The 22,152-nt window shown below is 37.2% G+C and overlaps 1 protein-coding gene across 2 annotated transcripts in view; it reads right to left on the bottom strand.

Moving 5' to 3' along the window:
• The window catches only part of LOC118013327 (tubulin-specific chaperone cofactor E-like protein), a 160,120-nt gene that overhangs the window by 81,198 nt on the left and 56,770 nt on the right, over positions 1-22,152 (bottom strand). Inside the window, exon 7 of one of the 2 annotated variants that reach the window (XM_035009155.1) lies at positions 2,308-6,373. The exons of the other annotated variant lie outside the window; for it this stretch is intronic. Within the exon in view, the coding sequence (XP_034865046.1) occupies positions 6,055-6,373 (319 nt within the window). The 3' untranslated portion in view covers positions 2,308-6,054. Of the gene's footprint in view, positions 1-2,307; positions 6,374-22,152 lie in introns of those variants that run through there. 2 annotated transcript variants of the gene reach the window in all.

Here is a 22,152-nt window from a genome sequence, read left to right as displayed (position 1 = left end):
GTGTGTGTGTGTGTGTGTGTGTGTGTGTGTGTGTGTGTGTGTAGGGTTATGGAGAACTTTAGCAGCAAGTACTACATAATAGATGTCAAATGCCTGGATTCCCCAGCCAAATTCCTTGGGTTTGAATCCTGGCTCTGCTACCCAACTGTGTGACTTTTGGCAAGTTACTTAACCCATCTGTGTCTCAATCTCTTCACTAGTAGGATGGGGATAGCAACCGTGCTAACCTCATAGGGATGTCATGAAGACCAAATGGGTTTACTACGGGTGGAGCATCTAGAATGGGTCCTGGTTGATAATAAATGCTCATTATTAGTGCTTAGAAGAAACGTGAGAAACACACATGGTAAGCTTGGACCCCTGGCAAGGATTCATACAACCAGCAACTCTACCCACTTATGGTTCTCCTTCCTCCCGGGTTATGAGTTTGTTACTCCCCTCTTAATATGTGTACCTTCAAACAGAGTGCAAGCAAATTATTCAGGTGCCTAAGCCACACTGAAGAAAAGCATAAGACAAAACATTAAACAGTTCTTAGTAATTCTTTTTTTTTTTTTAAAGATTTTATTTATTTATATGACAGAGAGAGACAGCGAGAACAGGAACACAAGCAGGGGGAGTGGGAGAGGGAGAGGCAGGCTTCCCGCGGAGCAGGGAGCCCGATGCGGGACTCGATCCCAGGATCCCGGGATCATGACCTGAGCCGAAGGCAGACGCTTAACGACTGAGCCACCCAGGTGCCCTAGTAATTCTTATTTTAGGAACTGATTTCCTTTCTTTAGTTTGCTCTGTTAGGATCAGTTATTATTTAGGTCACTATTGCAGTGTTTTGAAATACAGTTGTAAAAAGGCCACTGACTCAGCAGAATAATGCTAAACTGTATTAGTAAAAACCCCCAGTTGTGTTGTTCTCTTTAGTTCAGAGTAAGGTGGGAGGCTAGCACAAGAACCTCTTCTGTATATATTCATATATATATATATATATATATAGGCAAATATATGTATTTGACCATTTTAATAGATGTTTGTTAGAACAAACAAAAAAGCTAAAGATTTCCAGTGTTAGTTTCAAATTTTTGAAGGAGAGGAATAAAAAATTCATCATATTGTAAGGAGTTACAGTACGGTATACTATTCCTTTCACGGATTAACTCAGTTCCTAAATCCTGGTGACATTAAAAAGTTAAAAGTAGATGGGGGTGCCTAGGTATCAGTTGGTTAAGCATCTGCCTTCAGCTCAGGTCATGATCCCAGGGTCCTGGGATGGAGCTCTGAGTCCTATCTCCCTGTTCGGCAGGGGCCCTGCTTCTCCTTCTGGCTCCACCTCTCTCTGATGAATAAATAAAATCTTAAAAAAAAGTTGTAAGTATATGAAATGACCTATACAGGTTATAAAAGTTATCTGGCTGAATTTGAGCTCTAAACTAAGTTGGACACCACAGATAACTAACTTCCTTTCCAGAGGAGAGTTGGAAAGAGAAAGTGACTTCATTTCTTGAAGGTTAACTTTCTTGATTTACATGCATTCTAGAAACTGGTGGGAGTCACAGTATCTTTCAGTCCAGTGGGTACTGGGTGTCTTGACATATGTCTACTTTGTAAGTATACTCGGAGAGGCTCACAATAAATATTAACTATTTAAATAGCATTTAGTATAGAAGTTAAAAGTATACTCTTTGAAATTTGAGTAAGAGGCAGAAATATTTAAATTTAAACAGATCATGATACTCACACCCTTCTGGAGCACTGAGAGAGAAGTTAATGGACGCTGTCTTCTAAATACAGAAATAAAGTATAGTTCTTGGACCTTCATTCTTGATATAAGGTTAACTCATTACAGCTTACCAAGAAATTATTGATAAGTGGGTAGGGTTTAAGTGTCCAAAACTCTAATTCTTACAGAAAATCATTTTCTGAAGGCACAAAAGTGTTGCTTGAAAGAAATGTAAATTTTTAGTGCATTAAATTGAGGTTTTCATCCTCACTCAAAAAACAGGATCCCAAGTATCTCAAAGGGAGGTCTTTATCCTTAAGAGGATAAAAAGGAATTATCAACTACATGTTACAAGTATAAGAATTTGCTAACACAAAAGCAATGACACACTTCCTATAAATCTTTGTTTTGCAGTTTTCATTTCTACCTGGCAAAATTCCAATGAAATTTGTCAAAATGGTCCAAGTCTTCCCAGCTTTAGCCAATTTCCCAGAGGACTCAACCACAGCAGTGATGTCAGCCTTTAGCTATATAAAAATAAGCACGTATCTTGACCCCAGAACTCCAGAAAAAATCAGAACACAAAGAGAAAGTGGACTTGGATTTTTAATTTTTTTTAAAGATTATCTCTATATATATATACGTATTAATAAAAAGTGCAAAGAATAGACCTTCATGTTTAAATTATACTCTAAAATAAAATATATATTTCCATTAGCTGCAGGAGACAACTGGCAAGTAAAGAGCCTGAGAGAACCCAGTCCCTCTCCATCACTACAACGGACATATTATAGTAAAGGAAGCACCTATGAAAAATAGAGTGTTTCCAACACATCTGGTAACACAGCTTCTGGGGGTACTGGAAAGCAGTTTGTTTTGCGTTTTCGATCTAACATGAAATGAAGGGAAAAATCAAATTCATAAACAGAAATGACATTGCTTAGAACAATCTATTATTTTGTATTCCTGTTTTATGTGCCCTAGAGCCCAGCACTTGCCATGGAGCAAGTCATGCTCACACATGCATTAGGAAGAGCCATCAGCAGCGTGCCTCGAATGGGGGCCAGTTCCTTGTGCAATCAGTGTTCTCTGGTCTGGACACTGCTGACTTAGCAACAGAGCTGAAACATCTGGTGAGGACTGAACTTGCATTTCTTTAAGTGAACAAAGTTTTAGGACATAGCATTGTAACATGTGGCTCTGTTACACATAGCTCATGTTTTGGGCTTCTTTTCACCTAAAGGTCTTCAAGAAACAAGGTGTTGTAGGATATCTGCTGCTTTCTTATGTGTTTATGGACATGGTGGCAATAGGTTGCAGAAACAATAGAAACTTTTGATAATAATAATAATCATAATCATAAAAGACACAGGACTCTAAACTTTTTTTTTCCCTCCTTTAAAGCAATCTGAGATATTTCAACAATTCCATTTCAAAAGCTGATTTCTGTTGTGGCTTCGACAGCTACATGTGGGCAGAGGATCCCTTGGTTTTGATCTGGCTTTCTTCTATTACTCCTTTCCTTTTTCTCCACTGAAAAGAATTTTTATTTTAGAAAAGATATGTTCTATACACTGTGCCTGCAGCAACATATCTGTAATACTGGCTATGACAGCATCTTGCCTTATAAATGCCAATAATAGGCTCTCGCTGTATGTGGATGAAGTCAATATTAAAACACAGAGAAGTTGCGGCCATCCATTATGCATAACTTTTAGACTCAAAGGTCCATGGTCTCATGTCTCCTTCTTTTTGGCCTGTTACAAAAATAATTTGGGTTACAAGTGTCTACACAGCACCAATTTTATTTCAAAAGCAGTATCTTTACTCAGCCGCCCAAATAAATCTACAAGTACACATGCTCAAATAGCTTTTCTCTTTTACTTCTGTTCTGTAGCTCTAAAAGACCGGTAATTGCATTAGACTTTGTCTCAATCAAAAATTGTTCAGCAATTATTAAAACCATCAATTACAATGCCCTAAAAATACCCACATCCACTGAATTTGATGAGATGTTCCCCTGACATGCAACTGTATAAGAGAGGAATTATCCTGCAGTTGATGGACACTGTGTTCTGTCATAACAGAAGGAACAGGTCTCTGATAGTAAAAAAGCATCTCGTAAAACTTCATCATATATAAAATATCTTATTAATTGTGACCATTCCACTTATGATTAAAGCACAACCCAAGTGTTTGCTCTGCCTTCTGCTGCGGGACAATCAGGGGTCATACTACCTCAAAAAATAAGAGTGCATCTGTTTCCCAGGCTGACAAAAGGGACAGGCTCAATTACACAGTTTCTCTCTCAAACTCGTCTGCACTCATGCGCACATACACAAAGCACCCACAGTTTTTATCTTCATGACACTGTTTCCACACTTTTTTCCAACTTCCAAAAATCTGTCCAGAAAATGTGATTGCAAAATAATTATTCTTGTCTCTACCCAGCCTGGATCTCCATTGCTCATTCTTAGGATTTTGAAAGATCAAGTCTGCAGCAGAAGGAGATCAGGCTTCATTCATCTTTCTCAAACCCTTTGGTTTCCACCTTTAATGTTACAGTGAATGTAGACTTGACTCAGTAAGCCTGGGTCAAAGGCTTTACAGATACTGAACCTGAAGTGCATTAAGAGAATAAACATCTGCTGTTATGGCATAGGAAAAATTTAAAAATAGCAATAATAATCACAACTCTGCAGAAGTGAAGAATTTACAAGAGTTATCTAAAAATTTGGTTACGAAATTAAAGAATTTTGTAGGAGCGGTGGAATCCTATAACAAAGGTCAAAAGGCCAAATGCAATCAGATAATGATTACATTCTTGGAAAAAATACTTCATGTGCACATCGCCTGCCCTTAGCGATGCCAAGTCTTCCCCGAGTCTCCCATCTGTAAACACGGCGGACCGAGAAAGACGCCTGTCACAGAAAGGGGTTAACCTGATTAACGAAGGACTACAAGAACAAATGCAAAGATTTCAGGGCAGGTGAGGAACTGGCTTTTAAAGAAAAGTGCTTTAAATATGCTTCTGCAAAAAATATGACTTGGAGGCAATTCTGAAGTTTTGACACTTAGACTTTACTCCTAGATTCGGCAGAGTTGTTCTTCGGGAGGGGCAGCTAAGCTGAAACGTAAAACAAAAAGAACTGCCCAATTATGACATCACAGAATCCCAGGGAAGGACCAGGAATCAGAACTCCCTTTGATTAAGCTTTCCCACTTGTAATGCACAGTGCAAGAGCCAGGGCTTCAAATGACGACACGGGCGGGAAGGTCACAACACGCTTTCTCCTGGATGGCTGGACTTCCTGCCCACTCTACTGCCTCGCACGCACCGAGAACAGTCAGCTCGCTAACTCCCCACTCTCCAGGCACGTGTATCCTTTACTCTCCTGGGTCCCTCAGAAAGTCGGGCCTCTAGTCCCAATGGTTTAGAGTAACGAGAAAGACCGCTAGAGATGAGGAAATACATCAGGCCAGCAAGAATAAAAGAACTGGGGCACGTGACACGTTTTGGATTATGCAAGTGGGGGTGGGCATCAGGCGTGCAGGACGCAGACACGGGCCTGGGCACGTACAGAGGGGCCAGGCTGCTCAGCCTGTGCTGCCAGGGCAGCAGCGAGTCTTCCCGGGGTTTTAACTCTCCGTCGGCTCCTCTTCAAGATCCTAACAGAGTTCCAGGTTCTTACGGAATACCTGAGTTCAGAATCAGGTTGAAAATGCTTAAAGCACTACAATTACTTCAAAAGGGAGAAATGAAGAAAAAATTGCCCACACTGAGAAATGAGAAGTGACTTATGGGCAGGATAAAACCACCAGGGGAACACAGGCTGACATGAGTCAAAATGAAAAACTGAACCGCAACAGGAAAGGAGGGAGAGAGGGAGGGACAATGCAAGAACTGGGGGAGAGAAGTGCTGGCCCTTCCTTTCAAGATCCCTGCTCCCGATTTAAATCCCACAGGTTGCCCTTCTGAGGGGGGACACACTGCTCACGCTATCTTCACAAATATACCTAAATGGTCGTGACAACCAAGCGGTAGACACAGCCCAGTGAACACAGTAAGAAGTCGGTGATTTCTTGGTCATCTTTCATGAGGGAGGGCACATGGACTGGAGACGTGGCCAATTCTGCTGGCTGAGCTGAGGAAATCTGTGGTAGAAAATACCAAAAACAGCCCCCTACCCATCCTAGAGGGAAAAAAAATATACAAAACCCCCTGAAACCTAAACAAAACAAAACAAAAACAACTTTCTCCCTCCTAAAGGAAACCACATTGGAAACAAATGCCCTGCAAGAAGTCCTTATGTATGTGTTTTTTACAAGGCTGGTCGAGGTTATTTTGTTTTGGATTCCACATAAATTTTATCTCCATCCCTAATGCCAAAAGAATGCAGTGCCCGAGAGCTGTACTTCATTTCCTCTGGGCCAAAGGGTGCTTCGTGGTCAAAATAGTAGAGAAGCATGTTGCTTGTGGGTAACTGCACTAGAGTCTTTAATTGTTTCTTTAGTTCCGCAACTGTCTGGTCCAGACGAATGCTCATTTCTTCCACCTGATCGTTAAAGTGGACTTCTACTTTCGCACTGCTCTGGGGTCTTAGGTCCACTTCTGCCAAAGGCTCCAACTTCCCATATTTTGTAATCAGTTCATGATACCTAGAAGGATAAAAAAACAGTGTCAGCTTAAGCCACTAGCACATGAACTACGAACTTCTTCAGAACTTCAGTAAATGACGCTGCTACAGCCCTATCCTAATATCATCTCCATCTACTTGCCTGATGAACTATTTGTGTATCTGTGATCTTATACAGTTGCCCTTTTTATATATATATATATATATATATATATATATATATATATATTTTATTCTTATGTTAATCCCCATACATTACATCATTAGTTTTAGATGAAGTGTTCCATGATTCATTGTTTGTGCATAACACCCAGTGCTCCATGCAGAACGTGCCCTCCTCAATACCCACCACCAGGCTAACCCATCCTCCCACCCCCCTCCCCTCTAGAACCCTCAGTTTGTTTTTCAGAGTCCATCGTCTCTCATGGTTCGTCTACCCCTCCAACTTCCCCCCCTTCATTCTTCCCCTCCTGCTACCTTCTTCTTCTTCTTCTTTTTTTTTTTCTTAACATATATTGCATTATTTGTTTCAGAGGTACAGATCTGAGATTCAACAGTCTTGCACAATTCACAGCGCTTACCAGAGCACATCCCCTCCCCAGTGTCCATCACCCAGTCACCCCATCCCTCCCACCCCACCCCCCACTCCAACAACCCTCAGTTTGATTCCTACAGTTGCCCTTTTGAGGCCACAATAAAACCACATTCTTGTGGATCGGAGAAGAGTTTGTCCTAAAGATGGTCACCATGCCTGCTGTTAATCGTTACAGAAGAATAGACTTAGGGAGGAAAGGAGAACCTAGAAAAGTAGACACCACAGGATTAGAGAGAGAAGTCTAATCACTCTGTAGAACTCGCTTTCTTGGGTGTCATCATCAAGGGCATATATCTAAGCACATGTTCCTTGGTGACAGATGGGAAGGTGGAAGGAAGATGGCCAGTTTCTGACCATCAGAGAAGACAACTTACAAACAACAACAAAAAATCTAGTTGTATGTGAGCTGTTAATCCAGCTTTTTCAGTGATGCTTTATTTGAATGTTCCAGTGTAGTCTCACTGGCTATAATATAAGGTCTCTGTAGAAGAGTCAAGAATACAGTCTTGTGGGTGCCTCAGTGGCTCAGTCTGTTGAGTGTCCGACTCTTGATTTCTGCTCAGGTCATGATCTCAGGGCCATTAGATCGAGCCCCCTGTCAGGCTCCATGCTAGGTGGGGAAGGCTGCTTGAGATTCCTTTTCCCCTTCTCCGTCTGCCTCCCCGCACCCCCCAAATAAATAAATCTTAAAAAAAAAGAATACAATCTTGTGAAAAAGTGGTAAACGGCAAACAAGGAATACAAGTTCCTTGATCAAGGCAGGAATAAAGAGCAGAAGATACTAAGAGGAAAGTGAGTTATAGAGGTGAAACGAGGGCCCATAAGGTCAAATTTCCCATGTGGAAAATCCTGTCTCCACTGCCAGCCTTGGAAGATCTAGGTCTGATTTTACCAAGAAAGCTGAGCAATTTTCTACAAATCAGAGAAGGAAAAAATGATGAGAAGACCTGATATCAGCTTTATTATAACCAAGAAATCCTGAGGTTAATTCAGGATCAGAATACAATGGTCATGTAAGATTATTCCCCCACCCTACTTTTGGCTTTAACTCAGTTAAATCAGTGTTAAAAGTTTGGTAGGAATATTAAAGATGGAGTAAGACATGTGTGGGTAAGGACGGAGGTAATCGTTTTCATTAAAGGGAGTAACAGGGGCGCCTGGGTGGCTCATTTGGTTAAGCGACTGCCTTCGGCTCAGGTCATGATCCTAGAGTCCCTGGATCGAGTCCCACATCGGGCTCCCTGCTCGGCAGGGAGTCTGCTTCTCCCTCTGACCCTCCCCCCTCTCATGTGCTCTCTCTCCTTCTCTCTCTCAAATAAATAAATAAAATCTTAAAAAAAAAAAAAAAAAAAAGGGAGTAACAGGATATGGTAAAATGGTCCTGGCTTTGGAGTCAGAAGATCTGACTTCAGAGTCTTGACTCCATCTTAAAATTAGCTGTGTGACTCATCAAATCAATCTCTTCGTATCTCAGTTTCCTCATTAGTAAAACTGGGATTAAAAAGTCTGCCCTTCCTACCTTATAAAACAGTCAAGAGAATTATATAACATAATAGATGAATAAGTATTTTGTAAATTCTAAGTCTGTATACAAATAAAAAATAAACATTACACTCCTATTCTGGAATTTACATTATTAAAATACACATACCCCTTTAGAAAATAAATGATTGAAATCTATTTAGAACTTCTTTGAAAAGATGGTGCTATGATAAAACAGATTACAGAATCTTCTTCTCCCAGAACTTGTGTCAAAAACAGTATTTTTTAAAGGGTAAAAATGTTAGCCGCAATAATTAACAAAAGAAGAGAGGGAATAACCTTATTATGATAGGCTTTATTTAAAAGGAACCAGAAGCTGTGTACTATGTGGTTCTGCTAAGCAAAGATCCTAACCCCCAGAATCCACTATGGAGGAAGAAGATAAAGAGCAAATTCCTGAGTGTGTTAACACTTCCCAATTTAGAGAAAACTGGGCTGAAGGGCTAAGGAGTAAGCCAGGAGAAAGCCTGAGGAAACTAGAGGACTAGAAGCCTCTATGTCCCGATACCAGTATGTCAGGATCTTAGCAAAGGTGAACAAAACAAAACAAGCCCAAAAAGCAAAACCACCAGGACTTGAAATTTTCCAAATTGAAAGAGTGAAATGATTCAAACTCTAAGGGTACCTTTCCCTACCCCTATCTCCTACTATATGCCTTCAAACAAGTGAAACTAGGCTATGATAATTTCACAAAATCTTAGAAAAGACAGCAGGGGGCAAACAGAAGGTGAACCCAACTCCAGAGATGTTTTCCCTTCAGACTACAGAAAAGTCGAATTGTAATACCCCAGCTCTCAAACTCTGCCTCAGAGGGACAAAAGAAACAATGGTGAAGGGGTCAAGGAGAGTTTACTTATACTATGTTTCAGTAAAGAGATGGTCTGGAGAGAGGTGCCCACTTTTAAGCATAAGCAGGAGACAAAATGGCAACTAAACACATAACCGCAGCAAAAGGAATAAAAAAAAGAAACACACAGTAAGTAAAATGCAGAGGCAGAACTCAAACTGAAAGAAAAAATAATTGAAGGTGGGCGGTCCAGAACTTATTAAGTGCATGAATTTAATAAAACAAGAGCTCAAAGACAAATGATAAACAGAAGGAGATGAAAAGACAGATCGCAGATGAAACAAGTTGAGGAACACAACAATGCCACTGCCAACCAAATAAATGAATTAGAAAGTGGGACCCAGGAATAGTCTACCTCGCCAAGTTTTGTTCAGAAAGAAATTTAAAAGCCAACTATTCTGAAACAAGGAGAACTTAGGGAATAGGGTACCCATGCTTCCTTGTGAAAAAGAAAAACTCTGCTCAACAATGAGATTAAAACTAGTGATAAGCCCTAAATCTATTTAGATATAAAACTAAAACTTACCATAATCATTATATAATTCTAGACTTACTTATATTTGGCACTATGGCCAACTGAATTAATCTCAACCATAAACAGATTTGTACACAAAATTATGGTCCCCAGGCAGAAACTGGCCTACTTGCTACAACTGGCCAAGTCCATCTACAAATTAAATGACCTATAAATTAGGACACCAAGGTTCCATAGTTTTCTCAAATTGACACATCCAGAAATAATTCATTGTCACTCCCCAACCATCTCTTCCGGTCTTTCTTATGTCAGTAAATGGCACCAGGAATGACTGACTCATCCTAGCCTGTAGCTGGACAGTCATCCTGATTCCTTCCTATCTCTCTTCTCTGCCTCTCTGATCCAATCAATTGCCATGTGCTAACAATTTGATTCCCAAATATTTCCGGAATCTATGTGCACCTCTCTTGCCCACTTTTAATCTTGTAAATTCAAGCCACTGTCATTAATAACCTGGAGTGCTAGAACATTCTGTGGATGAGCTTCCTCGGGATCTGTTCCAGCCTCCTCTGGGATGCCTTCCTCCCATACTGCCAAGACTGGGAAGGTAAAAACGGTATTTTCCACACTCATTTGCAGGTGAGATTTGGCTTCTATCAGTTACATTCAGCAGCCCTGGGGACAGATATAATGGATCTAGCAGATGGTGTGGGCATGGTTTGGGTATAGGCTCCCCAATTACCAAACTGCAGTTCAAACACTGTGTTCCTGGAGTTAAGACCCCTGGTAGCAGTTTGCTGAGCCCCCAGATCACAGCTAAGCTGGTGTGATCCAGCACCAGGACAGCAGCTTCATGAACGTCTCCTCATCTGATCCTACCAGAGGCAGCAGTGCCATTGGTGGGCCGGTTCTGTGGTAACATTTTAAGGCAATCCTAGCGACACAGCCCTCCCAAAATTTTTTGTTAAGCACCTACTCCCTGTATTAAATTCCTTTCTTCTTAACATAGCTAGCATGACTTCTGTTATCTATAACCAAATCCCAAATGATACTCCTTCCAAAGGTTTTCCACAACTTTAGGGTGGCCCCACACTGACCCTTGTCTACATTACAGCCAAAGTGACTGTTATAAAACACAAATGTGACCACATCACTCCTCTACTCAAAATCACACAAAGCCCATCAGAATAAAGCCTGAACTCTTTATCATGATTGTGGAAGGCAGAATTTTGGCCCCCACAATCTTCATCCCCTGGTGCTATTCTCAAGATTATATTATATTGCACTGTTGACCTTAAGATAGGGAGATTCATTGAATGGGACTAATCTAATCATACCAACTGTTAAAAGCAGAGAAGCTTCTTCAGGCAGCAGCAGAAGAGGAAGTCAGATTCTAAGCATGAGAGAACTTGCTATATCATTGCTGGCTTGAAGATGAAGGTGGCCACATGGAAAGCAGGAGAAAGTACAGAATTCTCCCACCATCCTGAATGAGCCTGCAAGGTGATTCTTCACCAGAGCCTTCAATAATGAACACAGCCCTGCTAACCCCTTGATTTTGGCCTTGTGGGACCCTTAGTAGAGAACCCAGTTAAGCCACATTGTGCCCATACTTCTGACCCACAGAAACCATGACATAATAAGTACGTATTGTTTTAAACCACTAAGTTTAGGGTAATTTGTTATAGCAGCAATAGAAAACTAAGTGACCTATAAAAGGCCCTTCATTATTTGGTTCCTTCATAACTTTCCATCCTTATTTTGTACCATAAACATTACCACTTCTGCACCTGCCTTTCCACTTGTTTAAATCTTAAAATCAATGTTTATTTATTAATTTGCTGGTAAAGCCAATAGACTTTTGTATATGGATAAAAGTTTTGATATGGGCTATAACAAATATTCATTCTTTATTCTATAAAAATGAAGGAAAATATCAGAATTGTGTATCACTATACACACTAAATATGCTCCCTTAAAAGTTACATAAGTAAAAAGTATGACTTTTTTTTTAGAGGGTGGAGAGGGGCAGAGGAACAGGGAGAGAGAGAATCTTAAATAGGCCCGAAAGGGGATTTGATCTCACGACCCCAAGATGATGACCTGAGCTAAAGTCAAGAGTTGGACGTTTAACCAACTGAGCCACCCAGGAGCCCCTAAAAAGCATGAAAGTATGATTTGAAGATAATATGTTTAATCCCCATTTTCTTATTTTGTATTATCTTTAAGCAGGGCAAATCAGTAAATACAAGAAATCATGATTCTACAAAATGCTCAGTAAATTTCAGGAACCAAATTTTTCCTAGTCTTCCAGTTTAGGTATTTTATTCATTATTCAACAGTCTATCCAAGCTGAACTATAGCTGCAAACTTGGTATTATCTGAGCTTTTATCATCAGCCCCAAAGCTACAGTCTTGAGAGGTAAATGGTTTCTGGTGACTAAGTATTCTTTAAAACGAATAATCTTGATTTATATTAATATTCTCAATCAGTACTTCTGATTGAGAATAGAAGTACTGATTAAGAATATTAAACACCATTCCACCATGACCTTCTAACAGAAAATGACCAATCTCAAGAGAAATAAAATTTACTACACACAGCATAAAGACCAACATGACCACAGGAGCAACTGAGAATGATCAACGGAAACCAAATGCAAGGTGCAACCTTGTGAAGACTACCACAGGCAAACTGGCATCGTGCTTTTTTCTTTCTTCCTATTAAAGAAAAACACCCACTGAGAGAACAGCTTCTTCCAATTTTAAGGGTCTTTGAATCACGAGCAGTTAGATAACAGGCTGCTGGTAAAGTGGGGTTGAAGGTGGCACTGACAAAGAGAGGGATGGGGAATGGAGCCAACCTTAGTGGAGCGAGAGTAGCTCTGCTTCCAGGGCACAAAGGCAAGCCCTCACACACGAGGGGCTCCTGGGCCGTGGCACACCTGCCTGATGTGATAGACACGTGAGCAGATTTCAGTAGCACGACAGTCAGGCTGGGAGAGGTACGCCCCTTCTTCCTATAGTCCATTTTCATTCTTGATTCCTGAGATACCTGAGAGCATTTCCTCAATCACAATTCAGTCACAGGTCTATGACTCTAGAATAAATGAAGACTTGACACACTACTTAGACTGCATTTCTTACCATAAATCTTAGTCTGAGGGCGAATTTAGAATAAAACCTAAAACTCAAAGATGGATGGAGACAAAAGGTTAACTCATTCTCAGTTCTGAATAGCCTTATAAACTAAATAATACAAACAGTAAATATTTTATATAATATTTAGGAAGTTAGAGAACTAAAGTAAGCTTAGACCAGGGGCTTTTAAGCAACAGAAAGCTTCCACATTTGGACTTCCAGTTTCCATTTCCATAAATGTATGTATAGCTACAATCTCAAGGAACATCCTAGAGAAAAATGATGGGATTTACATTTTATGCAGGTGCCTAGACCGCAGTGGAACAATAAGTATCTAGCCCTTACAACTGCCTAGAGGTATACTCAAATGTGGCCTATATAGTAGTCATAAGCTAACAATTCTGTTAATATATTGTTCCTCAAATGCAGACCCATATTGAACCAACTGGAGTCTTTATTTTAAAAAAGACCATCTTACTCCAAAATAAATACCTAATACATACATCTCTCTCTTTAAGAAATGTGACAAATAAAACATGAAAAATCTCTGATGGTTTATTTGTTTTGGTTGAACCAAATCACTTAAGTATAACTAGAAGAAAAACATTCATTTAGTTTACTTCGTTTCCCAAGGCATTATGAAGGACTAAAAATATTTTCCACACATCTGATTGCTGTTATTTAATCTCTCTTGCTATGGTATGCTTCCTCTCATTTTGATATGGTGTCATATCGTGGCATATCAAAGAAATCTCCTTAACATTTTACAACTGGGCTTTCACATACCACTGAAACAGTTTTCTCAAGGTCACCAATATACTACTTACTAGAACACATAAACATCACATCTTAGACACAGAAAGGACCTTAGAGATCATCTATTACATATTTTACAGATGTAGTAATTGGGGCCAGTTAACCCAAAGTCTAGTAGCTGGTGAGTAGAGGGTGGAAGGCTCTCAGACCATTGTTCTGTCTTGGTTCTCATCACTTCAGTGGTTTGCTAGAGTAATGAATACTGTTCTAGAAATTCTCTTCTCCTTTCCACATTTCAAATGCCCCTTTTCAGTCTCTCTTTATGGGTTCTCATTCCTCTTTTGACCATCTACACTTGGGTAGTTCTCAAGATTCCTTCCTGGATTCTCCTTCCTTTTCTCTTTATAATCTTCCATCACAGATCTCATTCTCTTACTTAGCTTAAGCCATAGATATTTTCCCACTTGTCTTCTTCAAGCTTCTGTATTTCACCTACCTCCAGGAATATTTATTCTCACATTTCATACATAGCAAAGTATCTCGAATTGAACTTGGTACTTTTCATATAGTATTTCATCAAGGCTTAAGTCATAGAATTTGTTTCAACTCACTATTTCTTAAACTCAAGTGCTGTCAAAATTACCTCGTGAATGGATAAACAGAATGGATAATTGAATACTATACAGCAGTTAAAAGAATTATTTTGATCAATATTTATCAGTATGATTAGGATTTGGATCACAATGACTCCATAAATTCACATTTTAATACACTTCTGCTCCAAACATAGAGTAAAATGGATAAAATATGAAAGGTTGAATTCCAAGAAGAAGACATAGCACAGGCTCAAAAATAATAGATATTTCTATGGACCAGACACAGAAAAGAAATACAAAGCATACAACTAACCACAGAACCAATGGACTCTAAATCCAAAGCAGGCAATGGCAGTCAGGAGCTAAAGTCCTGTTATGCAAAGGAGATTAAAAGATTAAAAGAGTCAGTTTCACTGCGTGAAGCAGGGGTAGGGCTGGAGGGATGTGAGGCTGGACATAAAATAAGAATGCAAAAAACTGCTGCAGATCCACTGCCTAGGGCTACCTCTTTAGAGCAAAGAATCTAGATAAAAGAAGGAACAAGACAGCTCTACCACCAGGAATTGCATTAAATCACCTGCTGCTTAGGTGGCTAGATATGTACTAACAGCAATTACTGTGTGACAGGAGTCTGGGGAGCTAGTTAGAGACAATTGCAAAGTCATTAGATAGGGAGAGGCAAATTTGAACAGGAAGTGTGTATGTACCTAACAACACAGCTCTAGATGTATGTATGTACCTAGCAATCTTCAGTGTGTATGTACCTAACAACACAGCTTCAAGATAATGAAGCAAAAACTGATAGAGCTGAAAGTAAAAATAAATCCGTAATTACAGCTGAAGACTACAACACTCCTTTCTCAATAATTGATAGAACAAGCAGACAAAATACTGTTAACAATATAAAAGACCTGAATTCTACTAAAAACTTGACCTGACATTTATAAAACACACTTCTCAACAACATTAGAACACACATTTATTTCTAGTATGTATGGAGTATTGACCAAAACAGACCATATTCTAGGCTGAAAACATACCTCAATAGGCTTAAAAGAATTAAGATAATACAAAGTATGTTATCTTACTATGATGAAACTAAACTAGAAATCATTAACAGAAAGATAGTTGGAAAATCCCCAAGTATTTAGAAAATATACAACACACCTGTAAATAACCTATAATAGGTCAAAGAGAAAGTCACAAGGGAAATTAGAAAATAATTCCGAATTCAATGAAAATGAAAATACAATATACAAGAAAGTATAGAATGTAACTAATGCAGTGCTCAGACGGAAATTTATATAATTAAATGTTTATAAGAGAAAGAAGGAAGGTCTCAAGACAATGATCTAAGCTTCTACCTTAAGAAGCTAGAGAAAGATCAAATTTAACCCAAAGCAAGAAAACAAGAACTAGTAAAGATATAAGTAGAAATCAGTGAAATAGGATGCAGAAAAAAATAGAAAACCAATGAAACCCAAATCTGGATTTTTAAAAGATTTTATGTACTTATTTAGAGAGAGAGAGAATGCACACAAGCACCAGGGAGGAGCAGAGCAAGAAGGAGAGAGAGAATCCTCAGCAGACTCCACACGGAACCTGATCCAGGCTCGATCTCATGACCCTGAGATCATGACCTGAACCAAAATCAAGAGTTGGATGCTTAAGTGAATGAGCCACCTAGGTGCCCCCAAATCTGGATCTTAAGGTGAGCAAATTTGATAAATCTCTAGCCAAACTGATCAAGAAAAGAAGATACTAATATCAGAATTGAACACAGGGACAACACTACAGACCCTATAGGCATTAAAGGTTTATAATAAGTGAGTATTATGAACAACTTTATGCCCATAAATTCAATAACTAAGATGAAATGGATGAATTCCTGCAAAGACACAAACTACCAAAGCTCATTCAAAAGGAACAGGTAACTTGAATCATCATATCTATTAAATAAATTTAATCATAATTAAAACTTTCAGCAAAGAAAATACCAGGTACAGATGGCTTCACCAACAAAATTCTACAAAATATTTAAGAAAGAATATTAACACTACAAAAATTTTTTTAGAAAAGAGGAGCAAAAACTCACAAATTCATTTTATGAGGCCAGTGCTATCCCAATATTAAAATGAGAAAGACATTGCAAGAAAAGAAAATTACAAATCAATATGCCTCATGAACAGATGCAAAAATCATCAAAATATTAGCAAATGAAATCCACCAATGTATAAAGAAGATAATACATTATAACCAACTGAGATTTACCCTGGAAATTTAAGGCTGCTTAAACATTAAAGAAATATCAGCCAATATAATTCACTATACTGACACATTAAATGAGAAAAACTGTATAAATTTTCAATAGATGCAGAAAAAGAACAAGAAAGGTAAAAAATAAAAATTTTAAAAGTCATATGGATTGGAAAAGAAAAGAAAACATACACCGTGCCTCACAGACAATATGACTGTCTTCAATAAATCTACAAAAGAACTACTCAAACTAATAAGTTTTTAGCAAGGTTGCAGTATACAAGGTCAATATACAAAAATCCCACGTATTTCTACATCTAGCAATGAATAATTGAAAATTGAAATTTTAAAAATGTACTATTTATAACAGAACTAAGATATATGAAATCCTTAAGTATAAGTTTAACAAAATATGAGCAGGATCTATATGTGGAAAAAATACAAAACACCAATTTCTGAAAGAAATCAAGTAAGAAATAAATGGAGAGATCTACTGGTCATGAACAGGAAGACTCAATATTAAGATGTCAGTCCTACTCAAATTGTCCTGCAGATTCCACACAACAACAATCAAAATCCCTGTAGATTTTTTTCTATAATTCAACAAGCTTATCTTAATATTTATATTAAAAGGCAAAGGAACTAAAATAGCCAAAATAACTCTGAAAAGAAGATCAAAGTTGGAGGACCTACACAATCTGAATTTCAAAACTTACTATAAAGCGACAGGAATCAAGACAATGTGATACTGGCAAAAAGGACAGACACAGAGATCAATGGAAAAGAACACAGAATCCAGAAATAGTCTACCTATATGGTTAACTGATTTTCAACAAAAGTGTAAAATCAATTCAAGAAAGGATAGTCTTATCAATAAATACTGCTAGACCAATTGACACTAATATGCCAAAGTTAAAACAAAACACACAAACTCATGCACTACACTATATACAAAAATTAACTCAAATGAATCAAAAGCTTAAATGGAAAACTTAAAACTATAAAATGTCTAGAAAACATACATGAAAATCTCTGTGATCTTGTGTTAGTCAAAAATTTCCTAGATATCACACCAAAAGCATGATCCATAAAGGAAAAAAACCAGTAAGTTCAATGTCATCAAAATTTAAAACTTCTGCTTTTGAAAGAAACTGTTGAAAGAATGAAAATGACAGGCCAGACTGAGAGAAAAAATTTACAAAACACATATCTGGGAAGCAATATATATCTGCAGTATATAAAGAACTCTCAAAAGCCAGTAATGAGAAAACAACCTACTACAAAAATGGGCAAAAGATTTTAACAAACATTTCACCAAAGAAGGAATTTGGATGGCAAAAAAAAGCTCATAAGAATATGTTCAACATTAATAGTCATCAGGGAAATGCAAATTAAAACCACAATGAGATACCACTACACATCTATTAGAATGGCTAGAATTTAAGAAATGAAACTAAACAAACAAAAAAACAGAACAAAAACAAAACAGAAACAAAAAAACGGAAAATACCAAGTACTGATGAGGATGTGGAGCAACAGGAACTTTCACACATTGCTGGGGGGAAAGCAAAATGGTGTACCACTTTGGAAAACAGCTTGGCAAATTAAACATACACTTTCAATGTGACTCAGCAGTTCCAGTTCTTGGTATTTACCCAAGAGAAATAAGAACTAATAGTCACACAGAAACCTGTGACTGTTTATCACAGCTTTCTTCATAAATTGTAAAAAAAAAAAAAAAAAAAAGAAAGAAAGAAAAAAAGAAAAAGTATACTACTGAGGAGTAAAAAGGATCTCAGTAGTGACACACACAAGACAGATGAATATCAAATACATCATGCTAAGTAAAAGAAAGCAGACTCAAAAGGCTGCCTACATCTCTTTTCAGGAAATGATAGAACTATTAGACAGAAAATCAGCAAGAATGGGGAAGATTTGCACAAAACAATCAATCAACAGTATCTAATTGACATATATAGAATTCTACACTCAACAACAGAATACACATTTTTTGAAGTTTATGAAATAATCACCAAGATAGGCCATAAAATTAACTTTAACAAATTAAAAAGAATTGCTATTACCCAGAGTATGTTCTCTGACCATACAGAACCAAAGTAGAAATCAGTAACAGAAAGATAACAATTTAGGAAAATTCCTAAATACTTGGAAATTAAACTTCTAAATAATCCATAGGTCAAAGAGGAAGACTCAAATGAAATAATTTTTTAAGGACAAAGAACTGAATGAAAATTAAAATATAACATATCAAAGCATGTAGGAAGCCAGTAGTGCCATGAGTAAAATTTAGAGCACTACATGTTTATTAGGAAAGATCTCAAGTCAATAATCTACATTCCTACCTCAGAAACCAGAAAAAGAAGAGCAAATCAAGCAAAAGGAAGGAAATAATAAAGACAGTGGAAATCAAAATGACATTTTTTTTAAAAAAAAGGAAAACACCACTGAAAACTACAAAACATTGCTGAAAGAAATTAAAGACGAATAAATGAAAAAACATTCCGTGTTCATGGATTAAAATACTTAGTATTATTAAGAAGTTATACTACTCAAAGTAATATACAGATTCAATGCAATCCCTGTCAAAATTTCAACAGCAATTTTTTTGCAGAAAAAGAAAAAATCATCCTCAAATTCATATGGAATATCAAAGGACCCTGAATAGCCAAAATAATTTCAAAAAGGAAGAATAAAGTTGGACGAACTCACACACCCTTACTTCAAAACATATTACAAAGCTACAGTAATCAAAACAGTTTGGTACTGGCATGAGGACAGACATATAGACCAATGCAACAGAATAAACAGGCCAGAAATAAAACCACATGTACATGGTCAAACGATCTTCAATAACGGTGCCAAGAGCACTCAATAGAGAAAGGACAGTTTCTTTAACAAACAGTGCATGCAAAAAGTGAAAGTGGACCCTTATTTTAACCCTATACAAAAATTAAGTCAAAATGCACTAAAGACCTAAATATACAACCCAAAACTATAAAACTGCTAGAAGAAAACATAGGGGAAAATTTCATTGACATTGGATTTGGCAATGATTTCTGGGCTATTACACCAAAAGCACAGGCAACAAAAGCAAAAATAGACAAATGGGACTACATCAAACTTAAAAATTTGTGCACATCGAAGGATATGATGAGCAGAGCAAAAGCCAACCTACATAATATTGGGAGAAAATATTTGCAAATCATTTATCTGATAAGAGGTTAATATGCAAAATATATAAAGAATCTCTTCGGCTCTGTAACAAAAAATTTAAAAAACTGATTTAAAAATAGCAAAGGACTTGGATAGACATTTTTCCAAAGATGGCATACAAATGGCCAACGAGCATATGAGATGTTCATCATTGTTAGTAATCAAAGAAATACAAATCAAAACAACAATGAAATACCACCTCACACCCATTAGGATGATTACATTAAAAAAAAAAAAAAGCCCCCACACACATATACAAAATAACAAGTTTTAGCTAGTGGAGAAGTTGAAACTATTGTGTACTGTTGGCATGACTGTAAAATGATACAACCACTATGGACATAAATGGTATGGTGGTTCTTCAAAAATTAAAAAGAGAATTACCATAGGATCCAGCAATCCCATTTCTGGGATCCAAAGAATTGAAAAGCTGGGTCTTGAAGAGATATCTGCACACCCATGTTCACAGCAGAATTATTCATAATAGCCATGAAGTGGAAGCAACCCAAATGTCTACTGATGAATGAATGGTTAAACAAAATGTGGTCTATACATACAATAAAATACTCAACCTTTTTAAAAAAGTAAATTCTGTCACATGCTACAACATGGATGAACCTCAAGGACATTATGCTAAGTGAAATTAAATCAGTCACAAAAAACAAATACTGTATGATTTCATTTATATAAGGTCTCTAGAGTAGTCAAATTCATAGAGACAGAAAGCAGAATAATAATTGCCAGGTGACTGCAAGGGGTGGGAGGGAATGGACAATGGGGAGGGAATGTTTAATGAGTATGGAGTTTCAGTTTTACAAAATGAAAAATGTTCTGGAGATTTGCTGTACAACAACGTAAATGTATTTAACACTACCAAACTGTGCACTTTAAAATGGTTAAGACAGTAAATTTTATGTTATGTACATTTTACCACAATTAAAAAAAATGGTTAAGATGGTAAATTTTGTTACATGTATTTTACTACAATGAAAATGTAAAAGAATTTTTTAAATGACAAAAAAAAAAAAAAAATTAACACCAACTGTACACAATCTTTTCCAGAAAACAAAAGAGGAGGAACACTTACCAACTCACTTTAGGAAGCCACTGCTACCCTGATACTAAAAGCACATAAAACACAGTTTGTTTGTTTGTTTTAAAGAAAAGATTACTACATACTAATATCTCTCATGACCTTAAACACAAAAATCCTCAACAAAGTATTAGCAAACCAAATCAAACAATATATAAAAAGAAACATACACTATGATAAAGAGGAATTTATTCTACATATATAATGCCAGTTCAACATTTGAAAATCAATCAATATAGCTCCCATATCAATAAGCTAACAAAGAGAAATCATATTAATTGACAGAAAAATCATTTGAAAAAAATCTGGTATTTATTTATGATAAAAACTCTCAGCATGTTAGAAATAGAGGGGAACTACTTCACCTTGATAAAGAGCATCTAGAAAAATCCATAGCTAACATTATTCTTAGTGGTAAAAGGCTGAATGCTTTTCCCAAAATTGGGAGGAAAGCAAGGATGTCCACTCTTACCACTTGTATGCAAGACAGTACTGGAAGTTCTAGCCACTGCAATAAGGCGAAAAAAAGGAAAAAGGTCATACAGATTGGAAAGGCATTAATAGAATTTTTGTATTTGCAAATGACATGAAATACTCAGGCATAAATCTAACGAAAGATTTATAAGACTTGTATGTTGAAAATTACAAAACGCCGATGGGAGAAAATAAAAAGGCCTAAATAAATGAAGAGACATACTGTGTTCATGCATTGGAAGATCCAATATAGTAAATATGTCAATCTTCCCCAAACTGATCTACAGGTTTGATAAAATTCCTATCAAAATCTCAGCAAGATTTTTTGTAGACAGAGACAAACTTAGTCTAAAATTTATAAAGAAAGGCAAAGGTCCTGGAATAACTAAAATATTCTTGAAGAATAAAGTGGGAAGAATCATTCTACAGGATATGAAAGCTTATTATATAGCTATAAGACAGTGTGGTACTTGTGGAACAATAGACACATAAATTGGTGGAACAGAATTAAAAAAATCCAGATAGATACCCACACAAATATACTCTCCCAATTTTTGTTAAAAGTTGCAAAGCAATGCAATGGGGCAAGACAGGCTTTTCAACAAACGGTGCTGGAAAACTGGACAACCAAAGGTCAAAAAAATGAACTTCAGCTTCAACTTTTCATCTTGCACAAAAATTAACTCTAAATGGACTATAGATTTAAATGTACAATGTAAAACTATAAAACTTTTAGGGAAAAGAAAAAACAAGAAAATCTTCAATATCTATGCCTAGGCCAAGAGTTCTTGA

The sequence above is a fragment of the Mirounga leonina genome, unplaced genomic scaffold (assembly GCF_011800145.1).
Source record: "Mirounga leonina isolate KUSES-001 unplaced genomic scaffold, KU_Mleo_1.0 Mir_153, whole genome shotgun sequence".
Lineage (NCBI taxonomy): Eukaryota > Metazoa > Chordata > Mammalia > Carnivora > Phocidae > Mirounga > Mirounga leonina.
Note: the sequence above shows the minus strand (reverse complement) of the source record. Positions and strands in the feature narration are given on the sequence as shown.